We start from the raw sequence: 16,500 nt of genomic DNA on the forward strand, positions 1-16,500 counted from the left end.
AAGCTGCTGGTGAAATTTTGCTGACAGGGGAGGGGATGGGGGTCAGTGTTTTGCTGATTTTTGCTGACAAGGGGGAGGGGGTCAAAAATGGCTGAAAATCTGCTTACGTAATACTTGAATGGCCCTAATTCACTATTGAATATGTATCTGCCATGTAGAGAATACATCTTTGAGGAATTTTTTACCGACAATATATCTAAGGCTAGCATTACACTATGAAAGTGTTCTAAAAGTCCTTTTATAAAACTTGAAAAATTCAACCAATAAGATTATCGGTTGCATTTGCTCGAATGTAACCTATGAACTTTATTGGTTGGATTTTTTGAGTTTTTAACTTGAGCAACTTATCCGGTGCAAATTAAATTTTGAAAATGTATGTGATCGCAATTTATCATCTCGGTGTGCGCCCCAACTCCCCTCGCTACGAGTAATGGAAATCTCGAGAGAAAGCGACAAGTGTGGCTTATCCGGTGAAAATGAAATATTAATTAAATTAAATTATTAATTATTTCAGGTTCTTGTGGAGATACTGTAGTGGTTAATGTTGGTGGGAGTCTCGAGTCCACATGGGACAGATACAAGTTTACACTTAAAGAGAGCCTCCGCTGTGCTGTAATTTGGGGAATATCATAAACACCGACATTTTTTTACAGAATTTTAAAATTTTATCATAGAAAAAATGATTTTTTTAACATTTACAATAATTGAATAATAAAACATTAATATCAATTGTAATTTTAATTTCGATGTAATTTCGATGATTTTTTTCGAAATGACAAAAAAAAAATTTAATAAACTGTGTGCATTTCTTGATGGAAAAAAACTTTTCTTCATGTTTATTTTTTCACGTATGTGACAAAAAACCTACATACAGATCGCGTGACGAGTTGACTCTGCGATAAATTGACGTCCCGACGAATTGGTTACACGACAAATTGTCACTGCGACGAATTTGTACCGCGACGAATTGGCTCTGCGACGAATTTGTACCGCGACGAATTGGCTCTGCGACGAATTTGTACCGCGACGAATTGGCTCTGCGACGAATTTGTACCGCGACGAATTGGCTCTGCGACGAATTTGTACCGCGACGAATTGACTCTGCGACGAATTTGTACCGCGACGAATTGGCACTGCGACAAATTGATGCGCGACGAGTTGAGCGCGACAAGTTGAGTGCGACAAATTGACCGGCTACGGACCAGAAGAGGATGCAAATTTCATACACTTTAACCTCTCCTTCAATATTACAAGGGGTGCCTAAATGTGTGTTTTCCCCGGCTGACCAAGCTTCTAATTGCAGCTCTGGATTTATCTTATATCAAGTAACGTTGTAGTGAGGTTTCACTGTATAATACTAGGGTAAAAAAATAGATACGAACCCATATCATCCATTAAAATAAACTCATCTAAAGCTGCGTGCATGCAAAGAAAAATATACAATAGAAGATTAGAGGAACCTAAAAATGAATTTCTCATTTTCTATACAAGTAACGGCAAGCTTTATCTGAACAAAAAAAAAAAAAAGGAATCATAACTTACTACCATCGGCATCTGTTTTCTCTTCAGCTGTATTTACAAAGGCAGTAGACGTTTCGGATTTACGCTTTTCATCTTTTGATTTCGTTTTCTTGCCATTTGAGTGACTAGATGTATCGTTTTTCCTGAGCTTGAATTCAGGCAGAGACATGCTTGCGGGCAACGACATCCGCCTGCTACCACCAGAATTCGGGAATAGGCCATCAGAAATCGAAAGCTTTCTCAATCCCTTTTGGAATTTATGTTTAGTCTTCTCAAATCCACTCTTCTTTTTATGCACGTGCTCTTCTTCCGCACAACCTTCCTCACCTGAGGGGTTTGGCAATCCGCTGTCCCCTACCGCCATAGCTTCTTCTGAAAGGGACGATCGCTTGTTTGCGGCAGGGGTGTCATCGGTTCTCTCCGGGCTACCAGTTTTATCACAGGGATCATTGGACGACTCACTTACTTTGGGTTTATTGCATGAGGGACTTTTTGATTCGCTGGATCCTTCTTCTCCTTCCTCATCTTCTTCACCAAGAGTTCCACATTCCGAGAGGGACGACAGTCTTTTCTCTGGATCAACCGTTTCGAGCTCTGAATGGCTTTTCCTGATTGTTGTCATTTTTGAATGATAAAGCTTGACCGATTTCCATTCATCACTGCAATGAAAAAATATATATAATTAAAAAAATTTAAAGATAATTAGAAAAAAACTTTGTGACAACATTTATCTTGACAACCAATACACCTGTTTTCAAGCAATATTAATATCAGATAATCTAAATTATTTCACCTCGGTGCAGATCCTTTGACCTTCATTCGAATGATGTCGGGATAGATTGCAGCACGCACGACCAGTTGCATGGGTGCAGCAACGCTGTACTTGTCAACCCCATGCTCCACTACAAGTTGATCTGAAGGATTGGGATCGAACATAATGTGATTTGGGGTGACAAGAAGAATACCGTTGATGACTCCCTGAAAAAATATTGTGTGTTGAGAGAAAACATAGTTCATTATATATACATATAGTACATACTGGTGCATAAGTGCCGATTCCTAGACTTGAGAAATCTGAAGTCTGTCACATGACGAAATATTTAGCTGCCAAAGAATACATGCCATACAAATACAAGAAAAAAATTAAAGGTTCTTTTTCCACGCATTGCATAGAGTGACCATATGACCTGCTTTCTTGACATATGACAGGGATATTTATATATTTTCCGTAATTTTATACAACCAAAATTTTTTCATAAAAAGATCCCCTATTCTCAATAAAACCTGCTTGAATTTTTATTTCTCATTGAAATCAAGGATGAAAACTATTTTGTCAACTTATAAATTAGGCCTAAGTTCATGAATATTTATTTATCTCACATACTTGTCGTGTTAAACATTTTCTCCCTGAAATTTTCATTTTAGTACACCGCGATTTGCAATAACGCTTTATTTCTCACCATTATGGTGATTTTTAAAAAATTTTAATTATGATTCTCAACCTTGTTTATTTTTGGCATCATATTTAGCAGCAATTGACGATTCCTGTGTTTTCCTTGAGAAAACACGGTGAGCTTACAATTGCAAGGACTGAGGGGATTGATTCTTTCAACCCCTTAACTGCCAATGAAATCTTATACTATCCGCTCTCCTCAGTGCTTCCCTTTTTCGATCACAAAGAGTTAAGGTGTATATTTGCCTGTGGCAGTTAAAACACAGACTCCCTACTGCGTGTATATATATATGACTGAGGCAGTTAAGGGAGGGCTAAAACAGTGGTTCTCAACCTTTTTTACCCGCAGTGCTCTTTTTACTCTCTACTTTCTATAACAAAGCAACGTGAAGTCCATTTTTTTTTTGTAAAATTAAGTCATCAGATATACTATTTATTTTATTATCCTGAAGTGGTTCCTAGGGTGACTTTCGGTACGGTTCCAGAGGAGGGTGAGAGGTTGAAAGAGGCAATCAAACTTGTCTGGAATCGTGACCAATTGACCGCAATAATCCATGAGGTGATATTGTCAAGCCCTAGGTAAAATAACTGTGTATTAAACAGATTTTCTCATCATTTTCAACAGCAGACTATTTACTTTCACTATTTCTAGTGATGATAGTAATTAGCTATGTTCTCATCATTCTTTGTCTTTTCATTCTCACATATATATATTGCTCTTAAAAGTTTGTTTCGTGCATTCTAATCCTATATATATTTCTCTAAAATACCTCATTGGACAAGTTGTATTTTTGTGGTCTCCGTATTTGTATATTTGGTGAATTTTTGGTGTTCTGCTAATAGTGACGACAACTTTTTTCAAAGTGGATGCCAACTCACAATGACACCTCAAAATCAAAACTGACTATAGGCTACACAGATCCCAATGAGCAAAATGTGTCACATAGGATGATCGGGTTTCATACTGTACCGTTAAAGAGAGTCCCAGACACTATTTTTTGTCTTGAAAACGGAGAAGCAGTCATCTCTAAATTACTTCATAGCAGGTTGGTGTCATTTCATATTGAAGCAGACTAACACTTTCTCAAATCAAAATACTGATATTCTGTTCCAAGAATGTAGCTCAAACATGTATCACAAATCTGGTTCTGTGTAATCTCATGGACATACAGGAGTACCAGGTAATAGTGCATGCACATCCGTTCACATCTACAGGTAGTCTGCCTGGTTCATGCAAAGCTAGTCCATCTTATCTTGGTACCATCACGTGTTCACCCCATTCTGGATAGTCAATACGTACTATTCACATGACTAGCTTTCGGAACTCTTTTCATCCCAATAATAAAACTCCTCTCAAAGTTAACCAGTGCGTGAATAAATTCCTTGAGCGTCTATTCAACCTGTGTAGCCCTTCCCATTTGTGAATCAGGAGTAAGGGATAAAAATGATTGCAGAAAAATGAAAAAAATGTTTTGTCTGTAAAATTAAAACTACGGATGCAATAGACTAATTTGCAAAACAAACAGTAATTTTTGATGCATCGCATATACTAGCTGGGAACCAGATCAACAATGAATATGCATCACTTTATGAAGAAATGGAACCCAGGGTAAAATTTTAACAACTGATTTTTCCTGTTTTCTCTATATTACTTATGGCAGACACAAATCTGCAAGTTTTTAGGGTCATTTACTGGTGCATACATCGAAGCATTGTCGCTGGTGCGGCCCCGTGATGCTGCAGCTGACCATTATGTTAGTCCTTGAACAGTGAGAAGTTTGTCACCCCTGATGTGCATCTACAATGCAACTTATACGAAATAAAATGATAAAAACTCACCAACTGTGTGAAAAAAATAAAAAACACTGCTCAATTGCATAGCTCATTTCACAGATACATCACGGAAACACACATTAAAAAGACACATTCAGAAATTTAAAATTGACAATTTATATGGAAATAAAAAATGCTACTATAAATGAGTCTGCACTGCGTGTGTATCCACTGTCCTTGAGAGACAAGACAAGCGATGAAATGAGTCTTGCAAGGATCTATTTTTAATTGGCACATACAAAGACACTTAACATCTCTCGAACCTTGCATGACAGAAAGCCATGCTGCTGCAGTCACAGTCAGTTTTACTTCAGAAAATGAAAGACAGATGGCAGCATGAACACGAAACAAACGCAACTCTGCACCATAACTACATTAGGGTCACACACTCAGAACACACATTCAACCATATACGGATGTTAGAAATTCTGTAGAGGAATGTGTAAGACGTGCATGTACGGTTAAGTAGTAGTAGTCACAATCAGCACCACACCATTGCCACACAGTGGTGGTCAGCTGAAGTTGGTTTTCTGTGGTTTCAAACTTCAAGGGAGCAAATGTGCGATCTTCCCATTAGAAAGTCTCACCACATAGAGCAACAGACCTACAATGCACAATTATTCAATCATTACACTTCATTCATAGTACACCTGCCAACTTTCGAAAGGTAAAAATCCTGCAATTTTCTCACAAAAATCCGGCAAACATACTTTTGCATGTCTTATATTTGTCATTGTATTGCCACGATAAGACCTTGCACTACAGACGTTCTCTTGAGATGGGGGGGGGGGGGCACAGACCCAATCAAAAACAATGTGATATTTTTTTACTGAAAACATATTTTCTTTTAATCGATTGAGAAAAAGTGTTACTTCCTCTTCCCCCAGGCATGTCCTGGGTAGTCCCTGAGCAGAATATAATCGCAGTGGATGTTATCAGTGATGAATAATCTTGGGTATATGAACTCTCAAAAGCAGTTCTATATTTTCTTGTTGAAGACATTTGGTCAAAGAAAACAAAATATAAGGCTGCTGATGGAAAAAACTCTGAAGGGATCACACATCACGTAGTACACAATCAATCTCTCTGTTATTGTGTTTGCCACGTGGTTGTCAATAGAATACAATAATAATGTTAAGAAAATTATGTTTTATCATTGTCATTGTCCACCTGTAAATATCAGTTTAGTTTGTTATAAACCCCTCAAACTGCCGTCAAGTTGGAGCGATGCGAAACCAGAAATGTGAAGATATACTCAAATCTTCTAGATTGATCTAGAAACTCTTGTATGACCTCAAAACGGTGGCAGTTGTGAACTATGGTACACTTTTCTCAAAAATTCCCTGTATCTTTAAAAACGATGCAAGGAATAGAGAGGGTGGTCAGTCATTGGACTTTATGCTCAATGCGAGCACTCTATTTGTTGTGTAAGTAGCTGTTTTCTGTAAAATAAATCAGTGACATCCTTCAAATTGTCCCTCTGCATATTTCAAGGACTTGTGAGAAATTATCCAGAACAATAATTATATATACAGGGATGTCGGCAACCAAGCCCCTCCCCTGATAAATGCTAAGTAAATAAAGTCAAATCATTGCCAGTTTGCTCAAATGTAGTCATCAAGACATTTTTTGATGGCTACTTGGCGAAAAGTGACGTCTTAAACAGAGTAGGTGGGTTCCGCAAACTACAGCTGCCCTCTATAGGTGTTTTCTTCACCAGTGACTATAGTCATTGGTGTCACAACATAACAAAAGAGCAAAAGCTCAGGGAAAATCTAAAAAAATTTTGATCGAAAAGAAATCAAAAAATATTTTCTTCCAAATCTAATTTTCTGCTGAAATTAGGAGAAATTTTTAACAATTTTTTTTCCGGAGAGCCGGAAGAAGGGCAAAAATCCGGAGTCTCCAGCCTAAATTTGTTGAGTTGGCAGGTCCATCAGAGTTGGAAAAATTGATGGTGGACGGCAGCATTACACAGAAACAAACTTCACAACATGTACCACTTCATTACACATTATGTAGAGAAATGTGTACGAGGTGCATGTACGGTTAAGTAGCAGTAATCACAATCGGAATGGGTGGAAAAAGAAACACAAAAGCCAGGTGTATTTATTACCCCCCCCCCCCACCACCATCATGGAGGTGTCAAAGTACTCATGATATAGACCAGTGTTTCCCAAAGTGGGCAATATTTCCCCCGGTGGGTAATGGAATGACCTGGGGGGGGGGGGGGATGAGAGAAGGGAGCAATGGAACAAAACGTTTGGGAAACTAAAATGTTTATAGTCTGTCCATACCATATACAGATAAAAGGGTAAACACTACCAATTACCTCTTTTTCTAACTTCCCCCTCTTCCAGAGTAGAACTTGGTTTATTTGATGCTGAAGGGGAACTGAAATAAAGTTCAAATCATTGAATTTATCCCTACTTGCCATCCCTAATTTATCCATAAACTTGCCACAAATTCCAACATAATGATTCACTGATGGTTTGGGCCACATTTTGTTATGATGGGTCTGTATCTAGTCACCAGCATATGCATATGATTCATAAATGATCGGCATTCATGGTAGGCAGAAGTGAATTTTCCAACTTCGAAGCGTGGATGTGAGCCAGTCTCCATTATAGTGGTGGTTGGCTGAAGTTGGTTTACTGTGGCTCCCAACCTTAAATCACGCATACAAGAGTCAAAATCTCCCCATCATAAAATCTTGCCATAGACAGCAACAGGCTCCTACAATGGTACAAATATTCAATCATTACACCTCAAAATTACACTTCTGTCACAATTTGAAATATAGATGGAAAAACTGAAAAATCAGACAACACTTGATACACCCTCACTGTCAGGCACACACTCACACTTTCGACACAACACACTCTGTAGTGAATTGCCCATGGCAATAGGACCGGAGTTGTGCTCGGTTTAAAGAAAGAAAGGGAAAAGAAAGATCTTCAACACACACTATACTTACATGAACACAAAAATTCAGGGGCATATGCCATTTTCAATTCCAATATGGAAGACCCAGATGGTAACATTCTCACATCAAAAAACATGCGCAGGTGAAGCCGCAATAAGTGGCGATCAATTTATGTTAGAATGAGTATTTCTCATACTGTGTAATCTCAACTGGTATATAAACTTTCTGTGGTGTGTGTGTGTACATGAAAATTTATTGCATGCAAGAAAATCATACCTCGCCATCTGTAATATACTTTGCATTGATCTTCAGAAATTTGCTCAAACACTCTCTGTTCAGATCTTCAGCCAGCACGGATGGTGATCTTTTCCTTCCGAGAACTGGAGCAACCGCCTGATCCTCATCATCCTCACCGGTAGCAATACAACTGACCCTTCGAACATGGCCTGGTTTGGGACTTGTCTTCCCATTTAATGGGGACTTTTCCTAGAGGGAAAAATATTAACAAAATGTATAAAACCTATTGTGTGAATACGATATCATTACAGCTTATTATATACTTCATTTCAAGATCACATGGAGATATAAATAAAATAAAGCTTGAACTCAATCGAATTCAATTACAAAAAAATAGGAGTGGATTTGTCACTTACAGCCACATTCAACCCACTGCTATCTGGAGAATCAGGAGTTGCTGGTTTAGATATTTCTGGAACATAAATGATCTGGAAGAAAAAGTAAAAATTATGTAATACGCTGAATTTGTCTTCAATTCTTTTTTTCTATACATACAGTAGACAACCAAAAACTTCACCTCTTTGCTTAACCCAATCTGTGATTTTATAAGTTTCACTGATTTGCAAACTAGCATCTTGGAAATAACCGAAGACACTGTAAAATGTGACATTTTTTTCCTGGACAACTTTTTTCAGTTTTTAAAGGTGATGGTTCCCCCCAACTCTAAGGACAATAAACCAAGGGAGAGAAATTCTCAAACGCATATTCCTTTACTTTGACTAAGGCTTTGGGAAGAGGTAAAAACGTTGATGTTGTCTCTTGATTTACAGAAGGCATTCGATCGGGTCCAACATGGTAAACTCTTGAAGCGTTTACATGAGATTGGAGGCAAATTCTTGAATTAGATAGAATCATGGTATAGAGAGATAGGTCAAAATGGTGTTATTGTGAATGGAGAATTTTCTGATTGGACAGGTGTGAAGAGTGGAGTTTCTCAAGGAAGTGTCCTTGGGCCCCATACTTTTTTCACTTTTTATCAATAAACTCAATTGGGATATTGATGGGATTGTTAGCAAATTCGCAGATGATCTGAAGCTAATAGGAGTAGCCACGAATCCAAGCGATAGGGAGATGCTCCAAACAAACTTGAATATGGTTGCAGTATGGGCATCATTATTAGTGTTGATAAGTTTATGGTCACTCATTTTGGTTCGAACAACCCACTTTCAGGGCTCAGCACGGATCATGGCCTCAAAACTAGTGAAAATAGTGACCAAAATATTTAAAAAAGTGACCAAATAGTGACCGAAATGTTTAAAAAGTGACCCAATAGTGACCAAAATAATTTTAGAAAGAGACCAAATGGACAATGAATTTTGATTATTACCAAATTGAATGAATTGAAATTGAATTTAGTTTTCACCAAACTCTGTATTTCAATGGAACTCATCGAAATTGCTTTTTTTACATATAGTAGTGTGAAATAAATCAAACTCGAATGCATTCTGCTAACCAGAAAAGTTTTGAATAACTTATCAAATTTATCAACAACTATGTGTGAGAGAGTAACATTACATCCTTTCTAAGTAACAGTAGTAATGCCTTCCCCCCCCCCATAGGGGCCGTTCAAGTATTACGTCATCATAGATGGGGGGAGGGGGGTTTCCGATTTTCTGACTTTTGATGACAAGGGGGGAAGCTGAATAACGCTTATGTCATCAACCACCCTTTATGAAAATATGAGTTAGGATTCGGGGGGGGGGGGGTCAAAAATGGCTAAAAATTTGTTTATATAATACTTGAATGGCCCATATTGCTATCCACAACCCATCTTAAAATCAATTTAAGCAGGAAAAACTTCAAAACGGGAAAAAATTTTCACATTCAAAGAAGGAAAAAAAAAATGAAATAACACAAAATTTGATGAGAGAATTTGTCCATCTACATTCTAGTGAATTTTTCATTATGTTATGCTATGAATGACAGTATACAAAATGTACTCAAACTTTTTTTAACTAGTACAAATTGATTTACATAATTAGGTTTGTATAATATCTTCCAACAAATTTTAAGAAATTTACTATAATGATTGATTTAAAAAAAAACTAAAATTACATTTTTAACAATATTATTTTAAATTATTAAATTAAAATATTACTTAAACTACTGAATTAAATAAATTATTTAAATTATTAAATTAACTAAATTATTTTAATTGTTAGGGGCCGTTCGAGTATTACGTCATCATCGATGGGGGGGGGATTTATGACTTGCTGACTTTTGATGACAAGGGGGGAGGGGTGTTTCGATAATGCTTACATCATCAACCACCCTTTATGAAAATATGAGTTAGGATTCAGAGGGGCAGAGCTGATGACGAAATTTTGCTGACAAGGGGGGGAGGGAGGGGGTCAAAAATGGCTAAAAATTTGCTTATGTAATACTTGAACGGCCCCTTATACGTTGAGGGAGGGCAATCCATCCTCCCCCCCAACGTCAATGGCAGAGCCTACTGATGTATACATGATGTATATCAATTGTCATCTGCCGCACCTCTAAGACCTTCAAGTCTATCTGCACCTATGGCTGGACTGGGAAGGGTGCGTGGGTCTACTCTTTTACAGGCGGAGGAGGTTCCAAAATAATACTGCCCTTGGGTGAGGGAGAAAACAAATCAGTTTTGAAATTGTTTGGTTTTTGAGAGAAAAATTTTTAAATATATATTTTCCTTTTTTTTTACACACAACATACACCCCTGCAAAAACAACATTTACTACTTTACCCAGAAACAATATAATTTTGTCCCCCCCCCCCCGTAATTTTTAACAGAAAAAGACTCCGCGGTCTTCCCCGGTAAATTTCCCATGAACCTTGTAAGCACCAACGTGGCGACTTTTTTCTGCGCCAACCAATCGCCGTTTTTGCGGCGGTCAATTCAAGATGGCTGACAAAGGGAACATAAAATTACAAAAAAATATATAATTTATAACATGAATCAACCAAATATGCGTCAATATGCGAAAATCGATAGAAATATATCAGGAAATACGGAAAATTAGGATAAAATGAACACAAAAATCGAATCAACGACATACGAGGTTTATAAATGCGGTTGATAGAGTTTATGGATGCTGCTGTCAGGGCTACCTATTTTACCGCGAATATAGTCGCCACATTAGCTCGGACTCCTCCCGTAATTTTCAAAGAACAAAAACAGTGAATTCGCCCCCACCCGGGGCACTCGATTTACCATGGCCGTAATACGATATTTTTTCTGGAGGGGAAATGTAATTTTACTGCCCCTTGACTGTGAAATACGATAATTTTGCAAAGGAATTTATTTCCTTTTCTTAAATATACCATTCCATCAAAAATTCCATTCGAGGCATTGCCCCCCTCCCCCCAGTTTTGGATTTGATCATGGTATGTAGCAACCCGGGCCGCAAGTACGTACGAAAATTTACTATCGCCCGGGGACGGTATCCATTTTTAATAACGGAAAAAAGAGTAAACTCGGCACCCTTCCTCGTTCAACACCCGTGGAACCAGACCCTGCCCTCTCCTATTGCGGTCATAACAGCGACTCGACACAAAAACGTTGTAATAACTTCCGAGGTCTGAAAAGGGGATTTTTTTACACAATACCGAGAATGGAGCGCAATATGTCGATATTAAGTCAACAATCAGCATCGTGAAGATGCTCTAAATTAAGTTACGACCAGAAGCAGATAAAGGTCAGTTGATGACGGCCCGGGCTTAAAAAAAATTAATATTACGCCCCTTAAATTAGGGAAAAAGTATAAAGTAGGGGCCAAAGGCGCGGTCGGTGTGCCCACCGTTAAATCCGTCTCTATGTACGGCTCGCATGCACGTTAACTGAGTTTTCATCAGCCTGATGACCAATTTTCATCTGATTTGGTTAAACTAAACGTTGAATCCGAAGGTTTTTAACAACTGGCTGTTGCGAAGATATATTTTGGAAAGAGAAAATTCAACCAGAAAGTGAAAGGACGTGGGTTCGATTCCCAGCAGGGGCAGCTGAAATTTTCTCTCTTTCCAAAATATATCTTCGCAACAGCCAGTTGTTAAAAACCTTCGTATGGTAGCAGAGAGTGACGTCCTCCTTCCATAAACGTTGAATTGCAGGATTCTGTGATCTTATCATAAATAGTTCTCCTTTCGATGATATCTGGGGCTACGGTTTCTTGCTGAGATTTAAATCCAGTTAGAAAAATAGTACGAATTTTATTTCTAGATAGATCGCGATTTTCAGTCGGATGATATTTTATTTTATTGTAAGTAAATTCAAAATACTTGCGAGCTTCTTTAACGTTGGCCAGCTACAAGAGTATTCTCCAAAGCGTACTAATAATACGCTTAATACGTATTAATAGTACGCATCTTTAATATGCGCATTTTGGTATTCTCCCGCTGCGCGTAAGTTAGTTTCTGCACGGGCTCTCTTTATAAACTCGCTCAATGTAAATGAGCCTTTAAATCGTCATTTCAAATATTTAAAAAAATTAATGAAAGTAACGATAGAACAAACAACAAATGTAACTTGCTCGATGCTCCAAGAAAGGAATTCGGCCCTTGGGACTAAAACTTTTTAAAACAAATAAAATAAAGGATCAGTTTTAAAATAAGATGAAAATGAAAGAACGAGTGGGGAAATAAGAAAGAATGGCAGTAGAGGAGGGGAAAAAATTCTTTGCTGTAAATACGCCTTTTACGCTATTTTTTTCCGACCGGCTTTTCCATAAAATAACGACTCTTAACTATAAGGAGCTTTCTTTCCAAGCGCCTTGAAATCAAGTTATGCTGACGTCACACGGTATGCTCCCGGGAAGATAAAGACACCTTCATATATATATAGGGGTTCCTTGTACGATCATAGTTCAATGAAGGGAGGGAGAAAATTAGCGACCTTGAACCGGTAAAGTTCCTCCTTGAAGAAAAGAAAAAACACTGACAGCCGAAAAGCGCGCGAGACCGCGGTTTTTTTGCTAAAAAAAGTGGAAAAAGTGACCTGGGCCCGAAAATAGGTAATAAAAGTGACCAGCTTCTAAAAAAGTGACTTTTAGGGGAAAAAGTGACCCGTGCCGAGCCCTGCACTTTTCATTTATGAGTTGAATGGTATTACTATCTTGGATGAAATTAAGGTCACCGATTTGGGAGTTCTCATTCATGAGCGGCTTAGGTTTTTGGTACGTTGTTTAGCAGTGGTCAAAAATCGAATGAAACACTCGTTATCATTCTTAAATAGGTTTCTTCTCATTCTCCTAAAGTCATTCTACTGCTTTTCCAAAGCTTAATTTGTCCTGTACCGGAGTATGCCATAAAGTTTTGGAGACCAAATAACTACAGAGGGCATAGACTTGGTTCGGAAAGAGGGGGGGGGGGGGTGCAGAGAAAAGCAAGCATTCTTTTGTTGACATGTAAAGCTTGAGCTATGAAGAAAGATTTGATTTCTTGCATATGTTTATGTTAGAGGAACAAGGGTGTCAAACATTTGAAGTGTTTTAAATTTTTAATGAGATGGATAGGATGGACCACGAGTTATTAATACACCATCAATCAACTGCTTCAACAAGAGAACACCAGTGCCATTTAATAAGGGGCAACTCCAGGTTGTAGGGTCACTAGGAGTTCTTCTCTAATAGAGTTGTCAATAAATGAAATAGCTTACCTCTGGGGTCGTGAATTCGAACACAATTAACACATTTAAAAAGAAATACAATAAACATAGTGCAATAAATCATGAAGCTATCCATACTTAGATAAGACAACCATAATCTTTTTTTTATAGGCAGATGTACTATTCATTTATTTAGTTTTTTTTTTTTTCTGGGTTGCTTATTTTGGTTATATTTGGTATCCATAGTTTTTATGGGACTCTTTTTTTCAGCCACCCTGTTGGGCAACCTTGCCTGTTGCGGCCCCAAAAAATGGTATATTTTTAACATGTCTATATTCCTCTGTTATCAAAATGAGAACAAAAGCTGACCCCGCCCACTGGATGATAAATCAACGGGTTTGGGAGGGATGGAAAATATGCTTAGTAGGAAGCAAACACAATACAGTATCTGGGAGCATCATTGCTGAAATAAAAGGGTTTTAAGGAGCCAAAAAGATATCTTGTAACTGCCAAAGAGAAGGTTAAAGTGAACTAACTAAGTATGATGCCTATAAACTTGTTTGATGCCACAAAAGCAGAAATCCTTGAGAGTAAAAATATTTTTGTCATTAAAACAAGTCAATGGACATGGTTAAATGTTTTCTCAAAACAGCCCCCCCCCCAACCCCCATAAACTTGAACACTCTGGTCAGGTGGATTTCCCAGCACGCTCCATGGCCAACTGTTATTGCTAAGTGAAGAAAAATGTGACACCAAACACCAACAAATTTAGCTGATTGGGACTAGAGGTGCATGAAGCTTGCTATTAAAAATGACCACCAAACAACCTTGCCAACACTTACAAAGGACTTCTTCAGTCACTGTTCAGTTACAGGCAGCCAGAGACAGAACTGCTTGTCAACAGATGAACCCATTGGCATTCAAGCATTTACCACATTTGCTTCAAAAATATGGAAGACAGATGGCAGCACCATTATAACACAAAACAAGCATAACTCTGACAAGATAAGTGCACTAGGGCCATGCATATACACACACACATGTTCCTGCACTTTACCACTTTGTTAGAAAGTTTCCTCTATGGTCAAGTAGTAGTAATATCAGCATGCGTCTATGAAGCACCAGCAACTACACCACCCAACTCCATCGGTTGGAAATTGTAGTATGGTGATATGACCGGAATTGGTGCGCTCTAAAGTAACAACAACTGCACGTTTGGTTCTCCAAGCTCTTAATCTTGCTTTTGTATACCAACTTTATGAAGCAAGCCATTTTCAACACTTATTGAAATGACTGACTTGAAATCAGTCAATTGAAGTTATCAAAACTGTTCCTGAAACTTCACAAAACATGCGCCAAAAAACATTGCAAAATGTTCTACGCTGAACAATAAAATATACATACAAAAAGGCGCAGTCATTGTTTCTCAATATTTTTCAAAGAAACAAATTCGTTCTGTGTGTGTTATTTTCTGATTGAAAGAAAATAAGTAAAATCTAGTTTCTAACACTTTTTCCCCCTCTTACCCCCCCTCCCCCCACAATTATTACGCACAATGATGCCACTATATACATACAATATAATGCTGTGGATTTCATACTGAAAGACATAATGAAAAAAATAAAAACTGATGTAAATTAATCGAATGGGGGAGATACTAACTTGTCCAGGAAATATTGTCCGAGATCCAAGCTTGTTCAAATTCACCAGTTCAGATGGAGTGGTATTGAATCGAGCAGCGATTCCAGAAAGTGTGTCAGATGTCTTCACCTGCAAAAGTAAATTTTAAAACACATAAAAACAGTGTTCTTGAAACGTTAATTAACAGTTTGGAACATACATTATCTTACTAAATGCCCTGGAAAAGTTTTCATCACAGAACATAAGTTTCAAGGAAAAGAAATAGACTTAAACAAAAAACTGAATGTTCATAGCAAAGCTGATTTCCATTAATCTAACATACTAAGGAATAACACAGCACTAGTATGTGCATTAACATCACTATGCAAAATTTGTTATTTCAGGGTGTCTATAATTAAATTTAGCCTATTCAGAGCGAGCTGTCTGAGGTTAGGCATGACTAGACAAGGTAGCTTTAGACAAGCTTAGTTATTGTTGTTCACATTGATTTGTATGACATCACGCACATGGTTACTGAGACCAACTGAAATGTTGCATCATACAAATCAACATTTAATTTTTTCTGATTAACCGGGTGCGTTGAGCCATACAAATCAACTTGAACAAAAATGACTAAGCTTGTCTAAAGCTGTCTTGTCGTGTCTAACCACTTTATGCCCAGCTTAAAGCTTCAACCACTTATAAGATTATGAAACTTTGAAAATATTCTAATAAAAGGATGAGAAAAAAATTGAGATTATCAAAATATCAGTCCCGATATTTATCACTAAAGGGTGTTTCCTATGCAAATCATAGTCAGCACGCTAATGTTTTGCAGAATATGTAGCCAAGCTGCTGATCTAAACATCTTCCCTGCAATAACTACAGTGAACTCTCGATAATCTAGCCATGCGCTACTCTAGCCTGTCCAGCAATCCAACATTTATAGGAGGATTTTTCGAGCAATAGAAAAGGAAAACATATCACAGCATGTGCGCAGAAGTTTCAGTTATTCAAGTAAGCTTTTTCAATTGACTTCCAGTAATCCAGCACAGTCTCGCCACAGAAAGCAACAGGCCTACAATGGTACAATTATTCAACCATTACACTTCACTCATAGTTAGAAAAAGTGCCTCACATTAGGTACACAACACGTATCAATTTGTTAGAAGTTCAGCAGAGGAATATGGATGAGGTACATGTGTGGTTTAGTAGTAATCAAGCACATTGTGGTCTCATATGTGCCAGATTAATGAGAGCAGACGTGACAAC

At 37.7% G+C, this 16,500-nt stretch overlaps 1 protein-coding gene across 1 annotated transcript in view; it reads right to left on the reverse strand.

Annotated features, from left to right (window-relative positions):
• LOC149068276 (oxidation resistance protein 1A-like) overlaps positions 1-16,500 on the reverse strand; it is a 102,973-nt gene that overhangs the window by 26,351 nt on the left and 60,122 nt on the right. Inside the window, exons 4-9 of the mRNA XM_089251802.1 lie at positions 15,271-15,378; positions 8,387-8,458; positions 8,010-8,219; positions 2,315-2,499; positions 1,543-2,180; positions 1,383-1,415 (exon numbers count right to left, since the gene is read on the reverse strand). Of these exons, the coding sequence (XP_089107928.1) occupies positions 1,383-1,415; positions 1,543-2,180; positions 2,315-2,499; positions 8,010-8,219; positions 8,387-8,458; positions 15,271-15,378 (1,246 nt within the window). The remainder of the gene's footprint in view (positions 1-1,382; positions 1,416-1,542; positions 2,181-2,314; positions 2,500-8,009; positions 8,220-8,386; positions 8,459-15,270; positions 15,379-16,500) is intronic.

The sequence above is a fragment of the Pholcus phalangioides genome, unplaced genomic scaffold (assembly GCF_987345545.1).
Source record: "Pholcus phalangioides strain wild (caught in Gottingen) unplaced genomic scaffold, Ppha-v1.0 ptg000027l_1, whole genome shotgun sequence".
NCBI lineage: Eukaryota > Metazoa > Arthropoda > Arachnida > Araneae > Pholcidae > Pholcus > Pholcus phalangioides.